The sequence below is a fragment of the Pleurodeles waltl genome, chromosome 2_1 (genome assembly GCF_031143425.1).
Source record: "Pleurodeles waltl isolate 20211129_DDA chromosome 2_1, aPleWal1.hap1.20221129, whole genome shotgun sequence".
In the NCBI taxonomy this organism is placed as follows: Eukaryota; Metazoa; Chordata; class Amphibia; order Caudata; family Salamandridae; genus Pleurodeles; species Pleurodeles waltl.
Window position 1 is genome coordinate 30388770 of NC_090438.1, and position 22019 is coordinate 30410788.

General features: G+C 45.2%; 1 protein-coding gene across 1 annotated transcript in view; it reads right to left on the reverse strand.

The window, feature by feature from the left end:
- Nucleotides 1–22019, reverse strand: part of SDHA (succinate dehydrogenase complex flavoprotein subunit A) — a 123116-nt gene that overhangs the window by 60472 nt on the left and 40625 nt on the right. Inside the window, exons 4-5 of the mRNA XM_069209154.1 lie at nt 7965–8108; nt 3424–3588 (exon numbers count right to left, since the gene is read on the reverse strand). Coding sequence (XP_069065255.1) covers nt 3424–3588; nt 7965–8108 — 309 coding nt within the window. The remainder of the gene's footprint in view (nt 1–3423; nt 3589–7964; nt 8109–22019) is intronic.

Consider the following 22019-nt stretch of genomic DNA (forward strand, 5'->3'; position numbering starts at 1 on the left):
TATTGAGGCAGAGATGTCATACAAGACATGATCCAAGGAGCAAGGCACATTAAATGATACCAGAGTAACTTGAAAAGGGTCTTCAGCTGGTATTCTAAACCTTGGAGGTAACAAAGGTTGTAAAAGTGTCTCCACCACAGACGACAGTCTAAGCCCCTTTTTGAATGTTGGCAAAAATGTCAACGGGCATCTTCCTTGCAACGTGAAGAAAGGACTACTACCAAAATGTCAAACTAGTAAACTGTACGGACAGAGAGTGAGACGCCGTTAGCTACTTTGGGAGCTTTGTTGTCTCTTGTGATGTGTGCCTCGAAAAGTTTGAGTGGTGATGATGATAATGTAGGAATAGTTTTGCGGTTGACCTTTTTAACAGCAAGGATGTTGGTTTCGATGCTTTCAATGGCAACACCATGGTCTTCAACCATGAATTGGTCAGCTGGTTGTGAGAACAGTAGTTGAGAGGTCCTCTCTTGCCTTTTTTCATCTTTTCTATCTCCGAGTTGGCCTATGAGGGTTCCAAAAGAGATCTTGCCACTTTGTGAGTGGAACTTAAGTTTCCATGGAGCCCTTCTCTGATATTCTCTAGGTCTTAGGTCATCCGGTTTGCCTCTCCGTCATATGCACTCCCTGTAATTAAATGTTCCTTTTGGCCATTTTTCAACAAAAGTAACACACTTGAGAGAGAAGGCATGCAATACCACACAGACCTTGTGTGGGATGAAACCACTTATTTCTTCCCACGAGGAGCATTACACAAAGTAAGATGGCGTTTTTGACTGACAAAAATATTTCAGAAGCCAAAAGAAAACAAATTAATATTGTAGCTAGTCTTCAAAGATGTTGAGCGAAAGCAAGAAAATTAAGGTGTGAAAAGACCCAATGTGTTCCCAGCAGGGATGTGGAATTCCTATAGCCCGTTGCACAGGACATATTGTTAGGGTCAAGGACAACAAGTTTCTAGATTTATTTTGTCCTTGGGACAAGTAGGCCCAACTCCCTGCAGCACGTACCCTTTTTCTGCCTAATTACAGTTCTACATAATGGAACAGGGAAAGGTTTTTTCTGCAGTTGAGGTCATATTTGTGTCCATATGTTATTGCTATTCGAACTTGTATTTATGGTTCATTAATGCAAGGCCTTTGTTATTAGGGTGAGCGTTTTAAATAAATGTGTAAGCTCTGACTGCACTACTGTCTGTAAATGATGTACACATCTTTTTTACTAGAAAAAAAAGTTCAACAATATGACGCTAGGTAAAATGCTCCAGAATGTTCTCTTAAAATGCAAATATTTGTAGAAGGTAGACAGTAAAATTGTTGATTCTTTGCTTTCAAAATAAATCGTTCACAAATAAATGCAACAAGAAAAAAAGTTTTACTAAAGTGAAATTTTACATACCATTTCTTTGACGCATTGTTTAGAAAAATGTGTTGAAGTATGGTAGCATTTAAAAAAACATTCATAATGGAAAGTCAGTGTAACCAGTTTCAACAAGATTATGGGAAACGTGAAAATAAACAAGCATTGACAAAGCCAATAGGTCTGGCATTGGTGGTCAGTCCTTTGATTTTATCACTGTGTGTCTTGTTTTGACATGGCTTTTGTAAAGATTTATTGTTGTAAAAGCTGTTGGGCCCTCACTATTGTAAAACATTGGCAAAAATCAAAACAAATTTTGTCTCAAAAAGCACACATCGCCAATAGCAGTTCATGGTACTGAACAAAACGACTCAATTCTTAAAGTCACAAAAGAGCACCCATGGTATTTGTCTTTGCATTATTGCAAATTTACGTATCTCATGAATTCACAATGATTTACAGAAGTAGACCAGGAGATCGTACTCCTAGAAAATATTTGTAAACTATATTTTACCACAAGCAAATATGCATGTGTAGATTTGCTCATGCGAAAATCTGTTAAGTGTTCACTTTCCCTCCAACCACTTTTTCCCCAACCCTGGAAGAAGTTTTACTTCTGAACCTTGTCAGGAGTACATTTTCAACCTTTCCAGGAAAAGATTAGAGAAGAGCTGGTAAAAACCTTTAAAAACACACCAGTTAGTCGGTTTGCATTAGACTCAAAAGGGCATTCCAACCCTGGAACTTCTTTAAGCTCCTGTATGTAGAGCGGCATATAGGTGGCAAAATAAAAAAAAAATGCTAGTATTCAAAACCTACTATACCGTTAGCCATGGCATAATCAAAGAGGCTGTTATCAGAACTCTTATATAATGGAGATTGCTGCCATAATTTGTCGCCACACTACATGGTACCAAAATGACAAGTAGATGTTTTTACAGGACATGTAGATTTATGAAGCAACCTGTCCCATGGACAAGTAGATATTTTATTAAATTCCACACTCCTGTTCTGGTATCCCCGTCACACAAGCCAGAAAACAAGAACTGACTCAGTGAGGCAACTGGAGCCTTAAAGGGACAGGACACAATATCAACTCTTTCAAGGCACATCTACCGGGTTGCACTTTTCCTTCTTTATTATACATAACACAAAACGGTTTTAACAAAGGTGCTGCAATGTAGTTTGAGGAAAGGTTTGATTTCTCCCCCTTTTACAGTTGCATTCAGAAAACCTGGCGTAGGATCGAATTTCAGAAACTGTTCAATACATTTGGATATGTTGTAGTGACCACTCTTTCTGATGAATTAGTACGATATAATATAAAATCAGCTGTTAAAGAAGTGTTACAGGGTAATAGAGTGCAGAGGGGAATTATTCTAATGTTTATGACTATCAATGAAGATTCCTATGATGCAGAACTCTCCCTCCATGTTGAAAATACTCTTTCAGTCCTTTGTGAAGTTTTAGTGCGGATGAATGTTCGGCATTTCTAAGCGTTCCAACTTATGACAGCTCACAAATCATTACAGCCCGAGACATCTGAGGAATCTTGAAAGGTATGCTAATTATTCATCCAGAAAAGCAAAGCACTGATCGTTTTGGCCAAACCTGGGTGGATGCAGTTGTTCACCATCTAGTGATACAATCTGAGAAAAGACTGAGTGATTTAAAGACGGGATCGTGCAGTGTAACAAAGGATTACATTTGCACACAAGATAATGTGAAAAAAGCTGAAGGTGCATGGTTCCTGAAAGTACATCAGTTTGGGGGCTGACATGGCTCAAATATTCACAAATGTACTGAATATTAAAGCCTTGTCTCATGAAGGAAGGATACGCACAAGGGGTCCGGCATCATCCAACCACTGCCTGTGCAGCAGAAAGAACTGAAATTCAAGAAGTGCGACCCTGGAGGGAAGTTGCTTACCTATAACAGTGGATTGTTGCTCAACTCTTGTGCTAGAAATTAATGCAGTAGCTGAACATCTAGAGCAGATTCAAGCCATGAAGTAGACTACAACTATCCTGTGATATTGTACTATCAAAGCACTGAATACCTTACCCGGCCATACAAGGTGTGTAGCAGCGAGTGGCCTGTCCGGTCTGCCACGCAGCAGCATCGATGTGCCTGCCCTCCTTTGCCAAACTGGAGGCTCTGCCCTCCGAAGGCACGCTGGTAGATCTTTCCTTCCTCTGTTCTGCTGAAAGGCATGCCATAATTTTCCAGCTGATAATCACAAAGTAAAGAGTCATTTTGGATTGAATATGAACATTCATCATTCTCTGAGCTGTTCACCTTACTTGCATTTTGAAAGTACTGTGGTCTCAATCAGATCTCCCACGTCCCTTCGCCAGAATGAGCAGCTGCACATTACTGTGAGTGACTCTTAGCGCATCAGCAAACAGTGTGACTGCAAACTGCAGCTGAGGCCGCGCAAACCAACAGACAAACACTTAACACGAGCATTGCATACACTGTTTGCTGGAGATTCTCTCACTATTTTCAGATATTTCCTCTAGAAAAAAGAATCTAACTTTGAAGGACTGATGTTTCATCTATGTTGAAAGTTAGCCCTTGGATGGTACACAGATCCAGACAGGCAGGGGCTTTGGGTATTTTTAAATGGGACCTTATTGAACCAAGGGAACATTTCCTCCCACTAGCCAAAAGGGATCCAACACACCACAATTTAAGAAGAATCAACTCACACCCCCAGATACCATAACATACCTTTCGGCAAGCAAAGCTACACCTACACTGTCACCATCCCTTTATCTTACATTTTTGTTACTGCAGTCTTTTTTATTACTGCAGTCAAAAACCGGAAGTGAATCTTGAGCCGCAGAGGCTTATTTCATAACAATTCTATGTACAGCAGCTGCATCAATGTGCTAGAGTCACCACCCTACTGGCCTAGGTACCATAATACTCACATCATCATAACTATTGGGGAATGCTCTCTGAATCAAGGAATCCACTCAGATTTCCTCAAAATGAGTCATATTGGTCTTCTATAAGAAATAAATGCACACACAAGTAACTTTTGTGACTATTTTCTCCTAGCGGCTACATTCAATGTGATTTTTTGTGTAAAATACTATTTATTCTTTCTAGCAATATTGACCTTGTGTTCTTTAAAAATCAGTTACAAATATTGAAAATAATTTTAATTCATCTACATATAACTAAGTCAAATAGTGTCAAAATTAAGTCATAAAACACACAATCCAGTAGTTTAACTGGCATTTCTCCAGTATACAGCAGTCTTGGACCGTGTACTAACCCTCACAACACAAAATAAACAGAAACCTTATGTTGCAATGCCGACATGAAAGGTCATGGAGAGATGTTGGTCCTTTCTTTCTAAATGAAATCTCACAGCAGAGTATAACCCTTAAAGCAGGCATACTGAAATTAAAATGTACCCTAAAATGTAACCCACATTATACCTGAATTTAAACGTGTCAGCAAGTTTCTTCTTTCAAAATGCTAGTTTTAACCTGCCTTATCCATTCTGTGAACTCTAGCGTTACAATGCTCTTGGACCCCTGAAACCGAGCAAGCACTGTATAATTACACCAATCTGTCTTGAGTGCTGATGTAGTGAAATATGTGTTTTGACCACTGACTTTGTGTTGCACCACTTTGCACCTGGATTAGCTGTCCAGTGTTCACCAGTTACATACTACATTTTGTATTCAGTTTAGCCCTAGACTCATTCTGCCTATTGACTTTACCGTAGCATTAGACACTGCCATGTTAAAGGCTACTCGTAATTTTTCACATTATAAACTGTGTATTCTGTCTTGTTTTCGTGCTTCTCACCTAGGGCTTTGGTTGATAAGGATGTACTCAGACAGCAAGGAACGGCCTTGTTTTGACTTGACATCTTGGGATTGTGGCCAAACCCCAACGTGTTATTTTCAAATCATACCTAAACTAGCCAGCATGTTTGAATCGCAAAATGAGGGTTTTTTCCAGAAAGCTCCTTTGGTTTTTTAAGATACAAAAAGACCCAATGCAACAGTGAGGGTTGAATTGGCCTCAATCAGGGTTCAGACGTCGAATGCCTGATATAGAGTTCCCGTGAGGGTGGAGACCTCTCTTTCTCTCAGTCGAACAGGGTCATCGGCTTGCTGGCATAAGAAAGATGAAGCACCTGACAGGCCCTACAATGATGCGTTTTTAATTCATTATTTGCTTTGCAATATAATATAGATACATATACTTGCTGTGTATATTGCAGTGGAGAATCATTTTGGTATGTTTTCATTTCATTGTTGTGACTATTTTCAAATGTGTGCTTTCAACATGCTAATCTCCTTTTAGGAACCTTGCGTAGTGAAATAATAAATGTCTTCTTTGGACTAAGAAGTGCATTCCAGAGATTTTTGTCAGATCGGTCATTAGTGAAAAGCAAAACAGCTGGGCACAGCATCAACACCTCTAAGCTCCAAATCCTTTGATTTATCTTGACATGTTTTGAGCAGATGATTTGGTGGTATGATCTGGAGGTGGGTACGGGGGTACTCTCCAAGCAAATCAAGGCCAGCAAACCCTTGTGTGGTTGGGAAGGGGAAAATAAGTCCCACAGATGAGTTTGTGTGTTCCCCAGAGGGGAGGAAAAGACAATTCTTTCTAAACCGAAAGAGCTACATTGTGCACTAGGGTGCCGATCATTATATGCAGGCTAACCTTTATGTGTAAACCTAGAATAACTGATGAAACCTGACAGAAAGGGAAACAACCCTCATCACTGTAAACATACGAACACTGGTAAACACCTGCACAATCACAAAATAAAATGCCATTCAAAGAAAGGAAGTGAGGGGGAATGAGCCCACCTTTTTTCTTCCCGATAGACAACATAATGTAACTTTGTTAGTACAAGCTAAATGCAGAAAGATTGGTCTAAGATTATTCTGCTTGAGTTTTGTTGTTAAATTTTGTCACAAAAATATTGTTGTTGTTTCTTCCATTTGTTTCCTTCAGTTTTGTGTGCCTGAGTTAAAGGTACAGGGTTTACAAACGTTTTAAGTCCGGTCTAACTAGGTAATGAGGTGGAGAGAATCGGGAAATATTAACATATTTGATCTTCTGGCAGTGTTTAATTAGTTTGCTGACTGTTGAAATGGCAGGTTTATAAGAATCTTGGCAATATGTGCTAGCTCACTGACCCAAAGCACAGGCCGGGTAAATTGATAGATCAGCCCTCTCCTACCAAGTCAGAAATTTATATCAGGTCAACTGCCTAACATCCCAGCCACAGATACCTGTGACAAAGGGTAGTTTCACCATACATTTATGATAGTGGTGAAACACCAGACTCTCCACATAACAACAGAATTCATGGGGACAAGGTGTCTCATTTTAATGTGTCATACTTTAAGCTAATCCTGGCTTTTTACCCAACTGTGTTTTACTCCCGGGTTTTTGAGCACACAGTTGCAATGTTAATAGCAAAATCGCAAGTTCAGTATAAAATGCGATGTGTATAAAAAGGTCAGGACTGACTTAAAGTGGGTTATTTGCCGTGGGGACACTTGGCAGCTATGGATGTCCACACAACAGCAGTAGCACCTTAATGTAGTGAGGCAAAAAGTGTAGAAAAGCAGTAGCATGCATTCTTAAAGCATCAAGTCTCAGGCGCCTTCGAATGCAGGGCTCCAAATTAATTTGGTGCAATTCAAAACCTTAAAGGTTTCACAAGGTTGGATGCAGTAGACAGGGTTGATCAACCCTACAATCTCATAATATTCAGTATGAAGGAGATGAATGAACCCCAAATGTATCCAGGAATCTGTTTATTAAAACAATTGAATATAGCGCTCTTATTTTTTAATCCAGTAATAGTCTTGCAAACCAGACAGAGTGACCATGAGAGGTAAGGATATGGGAGAGTGGGTAATGGGTGTGAGTGAGTGCAATACACAGCCTTCTATGCTTAAAACTGTCTAACGAGTGCACTGGCCACAATGCCAATGGGAAGGGACTACATACCCTGTATTACATCTCCTCTTAACTAAATATGTACTTTATAACAAGCACTACAAAAAAACAAGTTTTGGGGGTTAGACAGCTTAATAAACACAAGTACCAATTTCAAAAGGTTTCAAAATCAAGGAGAAAATACCACAGAAAGCCACAAAAATTAAACACTGAAAATAGGCCAGCCTAATGATATGGTATGATGGTGTTCGTCTACACCCTACAGCTGCGTGATTGCAGTACCAGTACTTGCAAAGAACCAGAGAGTATAGCACATGCAGCTGAAGACCACGTCCAAGTAAAAGTATTAGTATACTTTGGTAGATACAGATACTACATGTTAGCCATAAAAAAGCATTTTGGAAACACTTCTAACTTTAGCCCTAGTAATGCTGTTACAAGTCTCATTCAGAAAGTGGAATGCAGACAGCATCGCTCTCTCTGAACCAAGGGCCACCAGTTTTAATCCACATTCACATCAGTGCCAGCGGTGATCTAATTAGACGAAGGTGACATAATAGATAAGAATAGGTACTAGGTTCAAACTAATTTAAATAAATTCTAGTATTGGCAGCCTTCTGCCTTGCCAAATGTTCATGTGACATTTATGTTACCTCAATAACAGAGGCGGGTGCCTGTTCTGTCATGTAGTGGATGGCATCCTGGTCTCCAAGCCAATCCGAGCCCTTCACTGTGTCATAGAAGTGCCATCTCCAGTCATCCGATTCCATGTTCCCCAAAGCTGCATTGATGCCACCCTGCAGAATGACATAAAACAAGTTATTTCCTACTTCATAAGTAATACAGTTTTATACCTCCATAGCAGTCCTTTTTATAGGTCTGTCCTAGAGACTGTTTAGCTCTCTTTAATTTGCATTTTATTTACTTTTTATTACTTTATCATTTATAGCATATAATAATAAATAAATACAAATTGCAGGTTTGTCAAGGCCAGACTAATGGATTTGATAATTCTTGTTTACATATGCCTGCTTTCTGAAATCTCAACATACCAAATATCGGGATCGATCTATCTATACTTCTATGCATCTAGCTATATATACATAAACACATGCATAGATATATGTCCAGTACTCAGTCGCCAGAGGATTTGATGCAAGGAGTTTGAATGAAATATTGGAGAAAAACATTTGAATTCCCTACTTCTATAATGAATGTCATAATCAAACTCCTATTCTTTAACGTGCACCCCTCGACCGCAGCCCTAACATTAACCCTTACACTAAGCCTTAAACTCTAGCCCAGCTCCATCCCTCACCGTGACCCCATCTCTGGCTGTGGTACACACCTTCCCCTTTAACCTAAAGCTCATCCTCACTCCAGCGATAAACCTAACCTTATCCCTCACTCTAACGGCGACACCAAGTCCGAGACTAACCCAAGATATTGGCCTAATCTACTCCCTCAACCTACTGCTAACCCTCACGGTAACTCCAAGTCCAAGACTAAACCACGATATGGTCCTAACCTCGTCGTTCACCCTAATCCTTTCACTCACCCTAACTATAAGCCTAACCAATACTATAACCCCAATCTTACCTCTCACCCTAATGGTAACCCTCAGGGCAGGCCTGATCACAAGCCTAAACCACCCTATTAGTCTAATCTGATCCCTTCTCCTAATGGTAACGCTCATGGTGCCCCTGACCCTAAACCTAAACCACACTATGGCCCTAACCTCATTGTTCACCCTAATCCTTTGACTCACCCTCACTGTAACTATAAACCTAACCAATACTGTAACCCCAATCTTATCCCTAACCCTAATTTGAACACTCGTGGCAGCTCTGACCCCAACCAAGCCTTTCTAAACCACACTGTTAGCCTTATCTTATCTCCCTCGTCCCACTGCTACCCACACTATGATCCTCTCATTATCTCTCCGTTGGACGTATTCCCTTTTGCAGAGTCATCCCCAATCTTCTTGCCTCCTCCCTCCTAATTTTTCAGACCTGTTTTTGTTGACTTTAGGACTCTGAGCACTTTACCACGGCTAATCAATGCTAAAGTGCATATGATCTCTGTGTAAATTGTATTGTTGATTGGCTTATCCATGATTGGCATATCTGAATTACTAGTAAGTCCCTAGTAAAGTGCATTAGGGGTGCCCAGGGCCTTTAGATCAAATGCTACGGGTGGGCCTGCAGCACTGGTTGTGCCACCCACATTAGTAGCCCTGTAATCATGGCTCAGACCTGCCACTGCATTGCCTGGGTGTGCAGTTTTAAACTGCCAGTTCGACATGGCAAGTGTACCCACTTGCCAGGCCTAAACCTTCCCTTTTTATTCATGTAAGGCACCCCTAAGGTAGGCCCTAGGTAGCACCATGGGCAGGGTGCACTGTATTTTAAAGGTGGGACATGTACTGATGTGTTTTACATGTCCTGACAGAGAAATACTGCCAAATTTGGTTTTCACTGTTGCAAGCCCTATCTCTCTCATAGGTTAACATGTGGGGGTGCCTTTAAATATGATTAAAGTGCAGATCCCCCTAAGGAGCAGATAGAAATTAGGAGTTTAGGGTCTCTGAACTCACAGTTTAAAAATACATCTTTTAGTGAAGTTGGTTTTGAGATTGTGTTTGAAAATGCCACTTTTAGAAAAGAGGCATTTTCTTGCTTAAACCATTCTGTGCCTGCCGGTTTGTGGATTCCCTGTTGGGGTTAGTTTGACAGTTGGGCTGTTTGCACCTCTCTCTACACAGTGACGCAAAGGGAGCTGGGGTGTATCCTGCATATCCTGATGAGCCATCTGTGCTAGGAGGGAGGGGAGGGGTGGTCACTCACACCTGAATAGCCAGTCTCCAACCCCCTGGTGTGTGTCTGGGGCCAGGCCTGGGCAACGCAGGATCTCACAAACAAGAGAGACTTTCCCTTGAGAAGCAGAGAAACAGTGACAACGCAGAGATCAAAAATAACCGGCAAGAGTGTTTTTCAGACCATTTGGGAACAATTACATGTATTTTAAATCAAAGGATGCAAACTACTAGTCAACTACCAGCCAACGGTACTCGACAATAAGTAACTAAACTACCCAACATACTGGGACTCATCAAATGGCCTTGCAAAAAATAAATACCCTCCATTTTTTGCGGCCTAAGGACCTCATGGTCATCAATATTCTTCCAAAGGGGGGAATTCTGGAGACATTTTTAAACTCCTGGTGAGGTCTAAAATTTTGAAAATGCTTTGGTGCATATGGTGTATTGTCAGTATACTGCTTGAATGAGGGGCTAGGGATCATAATCTGGGGAGCACTCAACACTATTCCTGAGGACTGAAGACACAAACTGTAACTTAATAACTTCACATATGGCTGAAACCTGGAGTATATACTACAAATGACGAGAGAAGTATTGAATAAATAAATTTAGGGAGCATGATTATTCATTAAATTACTACTTCAAAAATACAGCCCCTGCAAGGTTGCTCAGATAGGGATAGAACTAGTGTTTAGTATAAAAAAACAAATAAAAAAAAAAACAAAAAAAAATGTCCGGGCCCAATATCTGCTCAGAAGCCTTTGCAGTCTTAATTCCACCTCAATCTTCTTTCATCCACCACCAAACACTCTGCCTCTTTATCCCACTCTTGACGGTTATTTTTGATCTCTGCGTTGTCACTCTTTCTCTGCTTTTCTCTTCCTTCTTTCCCCCCTTTTCTGTTTCTCTCATTCTTGTTCGAAGTCTGATGAGATGGGGGGGTGGGGGGGGGAGGGGGGAGGCCAGAGGGAGGGGTGGGGAGCAGAGGGGGGGGTGGGGAGGGGTTGTGGGCCTGCCTGCAAAACACTGGTTCAAAGTAAGCAGTGGATAGGCCTTAAATTACATTTCAAGTCACTGGATTTAATGACACGGAGGAACGTCTTTACGCTCGACTGCCAGCACACGAGCAGGACACTACGTCAGAACACAAACATGACGAAAGGGAGGACTGCAGGTGAATCTTATCTAGATTCCCATGCAGGACAGCTATGGTTACTGGTAAGTTACTTTTAATTCATCACAGGGCCATGTTTAGATTGACATCCTGTAAAGAAATGGCTCCCTGTTGCAGTTACCCCCCACTTTTTGCCTGATACTGATGCTGACTTGACTGAGAAGAGTGCTGGGACCCTGCTAACCAGGCCCCAGCACCAGTGTTCCTTCACCTAAAATGTACCATTGTATCCACAATTGGCACACCCTGGCATTCAGATAAGTCCCTTGTAACTGGTACTTCTAGTACCAAGGGCCCTGATGCCAAGGAAGGTCTCTAAGGGCTGCAGCATGTCTTATGCCACCCTAGAGACCCCTCACTCAGCACAGACACACTGCTTACAAGCCTGTGGGTGCTAGTGAGAACAAAATGAGTAAGTCGATGTAGGAAGTTGGCTCTGTATGTGCTATTTCAAAGTAAGGAATAGCATGCACAGAGTCCAAGGGTTCCCCTTAGAGGTAAAATAGTGGTAAAAATAGATAATACTAATGCTCTATTTTGTGGTAGTGTGGTCGAGCAGTAGGCTTATCCAAGGAGTAGTGTTAAGCATTTGTTGTACATACACATAGACAATAAATGAGGTACACACACTCAGAGACAAATCCAGCCAATAGGTTTTTGTATAGAAAAATATCTTTTCTTAGTTTATTTTAAGAACCACAGGTTCAAATTCCACATGTAATATCTCATTCGAAAGGTATTGCAGGTAAGTACTTTAGGAACTTCAAATCATCAAAATTGCATGTATACTTTTCAAGTTATTCACAAATAGCTGTTTTAAAAGTGGACACTTAGTGCAATTTTCACAGTTCCTAGGGGAGGTAAGTATTTGTTAGTTTTACCAGGTAAGTAAGACACTTACAGGGTTCAGTTCTTGGTCCAAGGTAGCCCACCGTTGGGGGTTCAGAGCAACCCCAAAGTCACCACACCAGCAGCTCAGGGCCGGTCAGGTGCAGAGTTCAAAGTGGTGCCCAAAACACATAGGCTAGAATGGAGAGAAGGGGGTGCCCCGGTTCCGGTCTGCTTGCAGGTAAGTACCCGCGTCTTCGGAGGGCAGACCAGGGGGGTTTTGTAGGGCACCGGGGGGGACACAAGTCCACACAGAAATTTCACCCTCAGCGGCGCGGGGGCGGCCGGGTGCAGTGTAGAAACAAGCGTCGGGTTTTCAATGTTAGTCTATGAGAGATCTCGGGATCTCTTCAGCGCTGCAGGCAGGCAAGGGGGGGATTCCTCGGGGAAACCTCCACTTGGGCAAGGGAGAGGGACTCCTGGGGGTCACTTCTCCAGTGAAAGTCCGGTCCTTCAGGTCCTGGGGGCTGCGGGTGCAGGGTCTCTCCCAGGCGTCGGGACTTGGGATTCCAAGAGTCGCGGTCAGGGGAAGCCTCGGGATTCCCTCTGCAGGCGGCGCTGTGGGGGCTCAGGGGGGACAGGTTTTGGTACTCACAGTATCAGAGTAGTCCTGGGGTCCCTCCTGAGGTGTTGGATCGCCACCAGCCGAGTCGGGGTCGCCGGGTGCAGTGTTGCAAGTCTCACGCTTCTTGCGGGGAGCTTGCAGGGTTCTTTAAAGCTGCTGGAAACAAAGTTGCAGCTTTTCTTGGAGCAGGTCCGCTGTCCTCGGGAGTTTCTTGTCTTTTCGAAGCAGGGGCAGTCCTCAGAGGATGTCGAGGTCGCTGGTCCCTTCGGAAGGCGTCGCTGGAGCAGGATCTTTGGAAGGCAGGAGACAGGCCGGTGAGTTTCTGGAGCCAAGGCAGTTGTCGTCTTCTGGTCTTCCGCTGCAGGGGTTTTCAGCTGGGCAGTCCTTCTTCTTGTTGCAGGAATCTAATTTTCTAGGGTTCAGGGTAGCCCTTAAATACTAAATTTAAGGGCGTGTTTAGGTCTGGGGGGTTAGTAGCCAATGGCTACTAGCCCTGAGGGTGGGTACACCCTCTTTGTGCCTCCTCCCAAGGGGAGGGGGTCACAATCCTAACCCTATTGGGGGAATCCTCCATCTGCAAGATGGAGGATTTCTAAAAGTTAGAGTCACCTCAGCTCAGGACACCTTAGGGGCTGTCCTGACTGGCCAGTGACTCCTCCTTGTTATTCTCATTATTTTCTCCGGCCTTGCCGCCAAAAGTGGGGCCTGGCCGGAGGGGGCGGGCAACTCCACTAGCTGGAGTGTCCTGCTGGGTTGGCACAAAGGAGGTGAGCCTTTGAGGCTCACCGCCAGGTGTGACAATTCCTGCCTGGGAGAGGTGTTAGCATCTCCACCCAGTGCAGGCTTTGTTACTGGCCTCAGAGTGACAAAGGCACTCTCCCCATGGGGCCAGCAACATGTCTCGGTTTGTGGCAGGCTGCTAAAACTAGTCAGCCTACACAGATAGTCGGTTAAGTTTCAGGGGGCACCTCTAAGGTGCCCTCTGGGGTGTATTTTACAATAAAATGTACACTGGCATCAGTGTGCATTTATTGTGCTGAGAAGTTTGATACCAAACTTCCCAGTTTTCAGTGTAGCCATTATGGTGCTGTGGAGTTCGTGTTTGACAGACTCCCAGACCATATACTCTTATGGCTACCCTGCACTTACAATGCCTAAGGTTTTGTTTAGACACTGTAGGGGTACCATGCTCATGCACTGGTACCCTCACCTATGGTATAGTGCACCCTGCCTTAGGGCTGTAAGGCCTGCTAGAGGGGTGTCTTATCTATACTGCATAGGCAGTGAGAGGCTGGCATGGCACCCTGAGGGGAGTGCCATGTCGACTTACTCGTTTTGTCCTCACTAGCACACACAAGCTGGTAGGCAGTGTGTCTGTGCTGAGTGAGAGGTCTCCAGGGTGGCATAAGACATGCTGCAGCCCTTAGAGACCTTCCTTGGCATCAGGGCCCTTGGTACTAGAAGTACCAGTTACAAGGGACTTATCTGGATGCCAGGGTCTGCCAATTGTGGATACAAAAGTACAGGTTAGGGAAAGAACACTGGTGCTGGGGCCTGGTTAGCAGGCCTCAGCACACTTTCAATTGTAAACATAGCATCAGCAAAGGCAAAAAGTCAGGGGGCAACCATGCCAAGGAGGCATTTCCTTACACAACCCCCCCCCAAACGAAAGAGGATGAGACTAACCTTTCCCAAGAGAGTCTTCATTTTCTAAGTGGAAGAACCTGGAAAGGCCATCTGCATTGGCATGGGCAGTCCCAGGTCTGTGTTCCACTATAAAGTCCATTCCCTGTAGGGAGATGGACCACCTCAACAGTTTAGGATTTTCACCTTTCATTTGCATCAGCCATTTGAGAGGTCTGTGGTCAGTTTGAACTAGGAAGTGAGTCCCAAAGAGGTATGGTCTCAGCTTCTTCAGGGACCAAACCACAGCAAAGGCCTCCCTCTCAATGGCACTCCAACGCTGCTCCCTGGGGAGTAACCTCCTGCTAATGAAAGCAACAGGCTGGTCAAGGCCATCATCATTTGTTTGGGACAAAACTGCCCCTATCCCATGTTCAGAGGCATCAGTCTGCACAATGAACTGCTTAGAATAATCTGGAGCTTTGAGAACTGGTGCTGAGCACATTGCCTGTTTCAGGGTGTCAAAGGCCTGTTGGCAGTCCACAGTCCAGTTCACTTTCTTGGGCATTTTCTTGGAGGTGAGCTCAGTGAGGGCTGTCACAATGGATCCATATCCCTTCACAAACCTCCTGTAGTACCCAGTCAAGCCAAGGAATGCCCTGACTTGAGTCTGGGTTTTTGGAGCTACCCAGTCCAGAATAGTCTGGATCTTGGGTTGGAGTGGCTGAACTTGGCCTCCACCTACAAGGTGTCCCAAGTAAACCACAGTTCCCTGCCCTATCTGGCATTTGGATGCCTTGATAGAGAGGCCTGCAGATTGCAGAGCCTTCAAAACCTTCCTCAGGTGGACCAGGTGATCCTGCCAGGTGGAGCTAAAGACAGCAATATCATCAAGATAAGCTGTGCTAAAGGACTCCAAGCCAGCAAGGACTTGATTCACCAACCTTTGGAAGGTGGCAGGGGCATTCTTTAAACCAAAGGGCATAACAGTAAACTGATAATGCCCATCAGGTGTGGAGAATGCTGTCTTTTCTTTTGCTCCAGGTGCCATTTTTATTTGCCAGTACCCTGCTGTCAAGTCAAAGGTACTTAGAAATTTGGCAGCACCTAATTTATCAATGAGCTCATCAGCTCTTGGAATTGGATGAGCATCTGTCTTGGTGACAGAATTGAGCCCTCTGTAGTCCACACAAAACCTCATCTCTTTCTTTCCATCTGTGGTGTGAGGTTTGGGGACTAAGACCACTGGGCTAGCCCAGGGGCTGTCAGAGCGCTCAATGACTCCCAATTCCAGCATCTTGTGGACTTCCACCTTGATGCTTTCCTTAACATGGTCAGACTGTCTAAAGATTTTGTTCTTGACAGGCATGCTGTCTCCTGTGTCCACATCATGGGTACACAGGTGTGTCTGACCAGGGGTTAAGGAGAAGAGTTCAGGAAACTGTTGTAGGACTCTCCTACAATCAGCTTGCTGTTGGCCAGAGAGGGTGTCTGAGTAGATCACTCCATCTACTGTACCATCTTTTGGGTCTGATGACAGAAGATCAGGGAGAGGTTCACTCTCTGCCTCCTGATCCTCATCTGTTACCATCAACAGATTGACATCAGCCCTGTCGTGGAAGAGCTTAAGGCGGTTTACATGGATCACCCTTTTGGGGCTCCTGCTTGTGCCCAGGTCCACCAAGTAGGTGACCTGACTCTTCCTCTCTAGTACTGGGTAAGGGCCACTCCATTTGTCCTGGAGTGCCCTGGGAGCCACAGGCTCCAGAACCCAGACTTTCTGCCCTGGTTGGAACTCAACCAGTGCAGCCTTTTGGTCATACCAAAACTTCTGGAGCTGTTGGCTGGCCTCAAGGTTTTTGGTTGCCTTTTCCATGTACTCTGCCATTCTAGAGCGAAGGCCAAGTACATAGTCCACTATGTCCTGTTTAGGCTCATGGAGAGGTCTCTCCCAGCCTTCTTTAACAAGGGCAAGTGGTCCCCTTACAGGATGACCAAACAGAAGTTCAAAGGGTGAGAACCCTACTCCCTTCTGTGGTACCTCCCTGTAAGCGAAAAGCAGACATGGCAGGAGGACATCCCATCTCCTTTTGAGTTTTTCTGGGAGCCCCATGATCATGCCTTTTAATGTCTTGTTGAATCTCTCAACTAAGCCATTAGTTTGTGGATGGTAAGGTGTAGTGAATTTATAAGTCACTCCACACTCATTCCACATGTGCTTTAGGTATGCTGACATGAAGTTGGTACCTCTGTCAGACACCACCTCCTTAGGGAAACCCACTCTGGTAAAGATACCAATGAGGGCCTTGGCTACTGCAGGGGCAGTAGTTGACCTAAGGGGAATAGCTTCAGGATACCTGGTAGCATGATCCACTACTACCAGGATATACATATTTCCTGAGGCTGTGGGAGGTTCCAGTGGACCAACTATGTCCACACCCACTCTTTCAAAGGGAACCCCCACCACTGGAAGTGGAATGAGGGGGGCCTTTGGATGCCCACCTGTCTTACCACTGGCTTGACAGGTGGGGCAGGAGAGGCAAAACTCCTTAACCATGTTGGACATATTGGGCCAGTAGAAGTGGTTGACTAACCTCTCCCACGTCTTGGTTTGTCCCAAATGTCCAGCAAGGGGAATGTCATGGGCCAATGTTAGGATGAACTCTCTGAACAGCTGAGGCACTACCACTCTCCTAGTGGTACCAGGTTTGGGGTCTCTGGCCTCAGTGTACAGGAGTCCATCTTCCCAATAGACCCTATGTGTTCCATTTTTCTTGCCCTTGGACTCTTCAGCAGCTTGCTGCCTAAGGCCTTCAAGAGAGGGACAGGTTTCTTGTCCCTTACACAGCTCCTCCCTTGAGGGTCCCCCTGGGCCTAAGAGCTCAACCTGATAAGGTTCAAGCCCCAAAGGCTCAGTTCCCTCAGAGGGCAGAACTTCTTCCTGAGAAGAGAGGTTCCCTTTCTTTTGCTGTGTTGCAGTTGGTTTCCCAACTGACTTTCCTGTTCTCTTGGTAGGCTGGGCCATTTTTCCAGACTCCAGCTCTACTTTTTCACCCTGTGCCTTGCATTGTGCTCTTGTTTTCACACACACCAGTTCAGGGATACCCAGCATTGCTGCATGGGTTTTTAGCTCTACCTCAGCCCATGCTGAGGACTCCAGGTCATTTCCAAGCAGACAGTCCACTGGGATATTTGAGGAGACCACCACCTGTTTCAGGCCATTGACCCCTCCCCATTCTAAAGTAACCATTGCCATGGGATGTACTTTTCTCTGATTGTCAGCGTTGGTGACTGTGTAAGTTTTTCCAGTCAGGTATTGGCCAGGGGAAACCAGTTTCTCTGTCACCATGGTGACACTGGCACCTGTATCCCTCAGGCCCTCTATTCTAGTCCCATTAATTAAGAGTTGCTGTCTGTATTTTTGCATGTTAGGCGGCCAGACAGCTAGTGTGGCTAAATCCACCCCACCCTCAGAAACTAGAGTAGCTTCAGTGTGGACCCTGATTTGCTCTGGGCACACTGTTGATCCCACTTGGAGACTAGCCATACCAGTGTTACCTGGATGGGAGTTTGGAGTGGAACCTTTCTTGGGACAGGCCTTGTCTCCAGTTTGGTGTCCATGCTGTTTACAGCTATGACACCAGGCCTTTTTGGGATCAAAGTTTTTACCCTTGTACCCATTGTTTTGTGAAGAGGCTCTGGGCCCACCCTCCTGTGCAGGTTTTTGGGGGCCTGTAGAAGACTCTTTACTATTTTTAGTTTTGGTTGTCTCATCACCCTTCTGCTGGGGAGTCTTTGTGACCCCTTTCTTTTGGTCACCCCCTGTTGAAGTCTTGGACACCCTTGTCTTGACCCAATGGTCCGCCTTCTTTCCCAATTCTTGGGGAGAAATTGGTCCTAGGTCTACCAGATGCTGATGCAGTTTATCATTGAAACAATTACTTAACAGGTGTTCTTTCACAAATAAATTGTACAGCCCATCATAATTACTTACACCACTGCCTTGAATCCAACCATCTAGTGTTTTCACTGAGTAGTCAACAAAGTCAACCCAGGTCTGGCTCGAGGATTTTTGAGCCCCCCTGAACCTAATCCTGTACTCCTCAGTGGAGAATCCAAAGCCCTCAATCAGGGTACCCTTCATGAGGTCATAAGATTCTGCATCTTGTCCAGAGAGTGTGAGGAGTCTATCCCTACACTTTCCTGTGAACATTTCCCAAAGGAGAGCACCCCAGTGAGATCTGTTCACTTTTCTGGTTACACAAGCCCTCTCAAAAGCTGTGAACCATTTGGTGATGTCATCACCATCTTCATATTTAGTTACAATCCCTTTGGGGATTTTCAACATGTCAGGAGAATCTCTGACCCTATTTATGTTGCTGCCACCATTGATGGGTCCTAGGCCCATCTCTTGTCTTTCCCTCTCTATGGCTAGGATCTGTCTTTCCAAAGCCAACCTTTTGGCCATCCTGGCTAACTGGATGTCCTCTTCACTGGAGTTATCCTCAGTGATTTCAGAGTTGTTGGTCCCTCCTGTGAGGGAACCAGCATCCCTGACTATTATTTGTGGAGTCAGGGCTTGAGAAGCCCTGCTCTCCCTAAGTAGGACTGGAGGGGGGGAATTTCCCTCCAAGTCACTATCTTCATCCTCTGAGTTGCCATCCTCAGAGGGGTTGGCCTTTTCAAACTCTGCCAAAAGCTCCTGGAGCTGTACTTTGGTAGGTTTGGGGCCCATTGCTATTTTCTTTAGTTTACAGAGTGACCTTAGCTCTCTCATCTGTAGATGGAGGTAAGGTGTGGTGTCGAGTTCCACCACATTCACATCTGTGCTAGACATTATGCTTCTAAAAGTTGGAATACTTTTTAAGAAACTAAAACTGGTTCTAGAATCTAATTCAAACTTTTACAAACTTTTAAACTCTAAAAGAAATGCTAAACAGGATCTAACACAAGGCCCTAGCAGGTCTTTTAAGAATTTAGAAAACTTTTCAAATTGCAAAAATCAATTTCTAATGACAATTTTGGAATTTGTCGTGTGATCAGGTATTGGCTGAGTAGTCCAGCAAATGCAAAGTCTTGTACCCCACCGCTGATCCACCAATGTAGGAAGTTGGCTCTGTATGTGCTATTTCAAAGTAAGGAATAGCATGCACAGAGTCCAAGGGTTCCCCTTAGAGGTAAAATAGTGGTAAAAATAGATAATACTAATGCTCTATTTTGTGGTAGTGTGGTCGAGCAGTAGGCTTATCCAAGGAGTAGTGTTAAGCATTTGTTGTACATACACATAGACAATAAATGAGGTACACACACTCAGAGACAAATCCAGCCAATAGGTTTTTGTATAGAAAAATATCTTTTCTTAGTTTATTTTAAGAACCACAGGTTCAAATTCCACATGTAATATCTCATTCGAAAGGTATTGCAGGTAAGTACTTTAGGAACTTCAAATCATCAAAATTGCATGTATACTTTTCAAGTTATTCACAAATAGCTGTTTTAAAAGTGGACACTTAGTGCAATTTTCACAGTTCCTAGGGGAGGTAAGTATTTGTTAGTTTTACCAGGTAAGTAAGACACTTACAGGGTTCAGTTCTTGGTCCAAGGTAGCCCACCGTTGGGGGTTCAGAGCAACCCCAAAGTCACCACACCAGCAGCTCAGGGCCGGTCAGGTGCAGAGTTCAAAGTGGTGCCCAAAACACATAGGCTAGAATGGAGAGAAGGGGGTGCCCCGGTTCCGGTCTGCTTGCAGGTAAGTACCCGCGTCTTCGGAGGGCAGACCAGGGGGGTTTTGTAGGGCACCGGGGGGGACACAAGTCCACACAGAAATTTCACCCTCAGCGGCGCGGGGGCGGCCGGGTGCAGTGTAGAAACAAGCGTCGGGTTTTCAATGTTAGTCTATGAGAGATCTCGGGATCTCTTCAGCGCTGCAGGCAGGCAAGGGGGGGATTCCTCGGGGAAACCTCCACTTGGGCAAGGGAGAGGGACTCCTGGGGGTCACTTCTCCAGTGAAAGTCCGGTCCTTCAGGTCCTGGGGGCTGCGGGTGCAGGGTCTCTCCCAGGCGTCGGGACTTGGGATTCCAAGAGTCGCGGTCAGGGGAAGCCTCGGGATTCCCTCTGCAGGCGGCGCTGTGGGGGCTCAGGGGGGACAGGTTTTGGTACTCACAGTATCAGAGTAGTCCTGGGGTCCCTCCTGAGGTGTTGGATCGCCACCAGCCGAGTCGGGGTCGCCGGGTGCAGTGTTGCAAGTCTCACGCTTCTTGCGGGGAGCTTGCAGGGTTCTTTAAAGCTGCTGGAAACAAAGTTGCAGCTTTTCTTGGAGCAGGTCCGCTGTCCTCGGGAGTTTCTTGTCTTTTCGAAGCAGGGGCAGTCCTCAGAGGATGTCGAGGTCGCTGGTCCCTTCGGAAGGCGTCGCTGGAGCAGGATCTTTGGAAGGCAGGAGACAGGCCGGTGAGTTTCTGGAGCCAAGGCAGTTGTCGTCTTCTGGTCTTCCGCTGCAGGGGTTTTCAGCTGGGCAGTCCTTCTTCTTGTTGCAGGAATCTAATTTTCTAGGGTTCAGGGTAGCCCTTAAATACTAAATTTAAGGGCGTGTTTAGGTCTGGGGGGTTAGTAGCCAATGGCTACTAGCCCTGAGGGTGGGTACACCCTCTTTGTGCCTCCTCCCAAGGGGAGGGGGTCACAATCCTAACCCTATTGGGGGAATCCTCCATCTGCAAGATGGAGGATTTCTAAAAGTTAGAGTCACCTCAGCTCAGGACACCTTAGGGGCTGTCCTGACTGGCCAGTGACTCCTCCTTGTTATTCTCATTATTTTCTCCGGCCTTGCCGCCAAAAGTGGGGCCTGGCCGGAGGGGGCGGGCAACTCCACTAGCTGGAGTGTCCTGCTGGGTTGGCACAAAGGAGGTGAGCCTTTGAGGCTCACCGCCAGGTGTGACAATTCCTGCCTGGGAGAGGTGTTAGCATCTCCACCCAGTGCAGGCTTTGTTACTGGCCTCAGAGTGACAAAGGCACTCTCCCCATGGGGCCAGCAACATGTCTCGGTTTGTGGCAGGCTGCTAAAACTAGTCAGCCTACACAGATAGTCGGTTAAGTTTCAGGGGGCACCTCTAAGGTGCCCTCTGGGGTGTATTTTACAATAAAATGTACACTGGCATCAGTGTGCATTTATTGTGCTGAGAAGTTTGATACCAAACTTCCCAGTTTTCAGTGTAGCCATTATGGTGCTGTGGAGTTCGTGTTTGACAGACTCCCAGACCATATACTCTTATGGCTACCCTGCACTTACAATGCCTAAGGTTTTGTTTAGACACTGTAGGGGTACCATGCTCATGCACTGGTACCCTCACCTATGGTATAGTGCACCCTGCCTTAGGGCTGTAAGGCCTGCTAGAGGGGTGTCTTATCTATACTGCATAGGCAGTGAGAGGCTGGCATGGCACCCTGAGGGGAGTGCCATGTCGACTTACTCGTTTTGTCCTCACTAGCACACACAAGCTGGTAGGCAGTGTGTCTGTGCTGAGTGAGAGGTCTCCAGGGTGGCATAAGACATGCTGCAGCCCTTAGAGACCTTCCTTGGCATCAGGGCCCTTGGTACTAGAAGTACCAGTTACAAGGGACTTATCTGGATGCCAGGGTCTGCC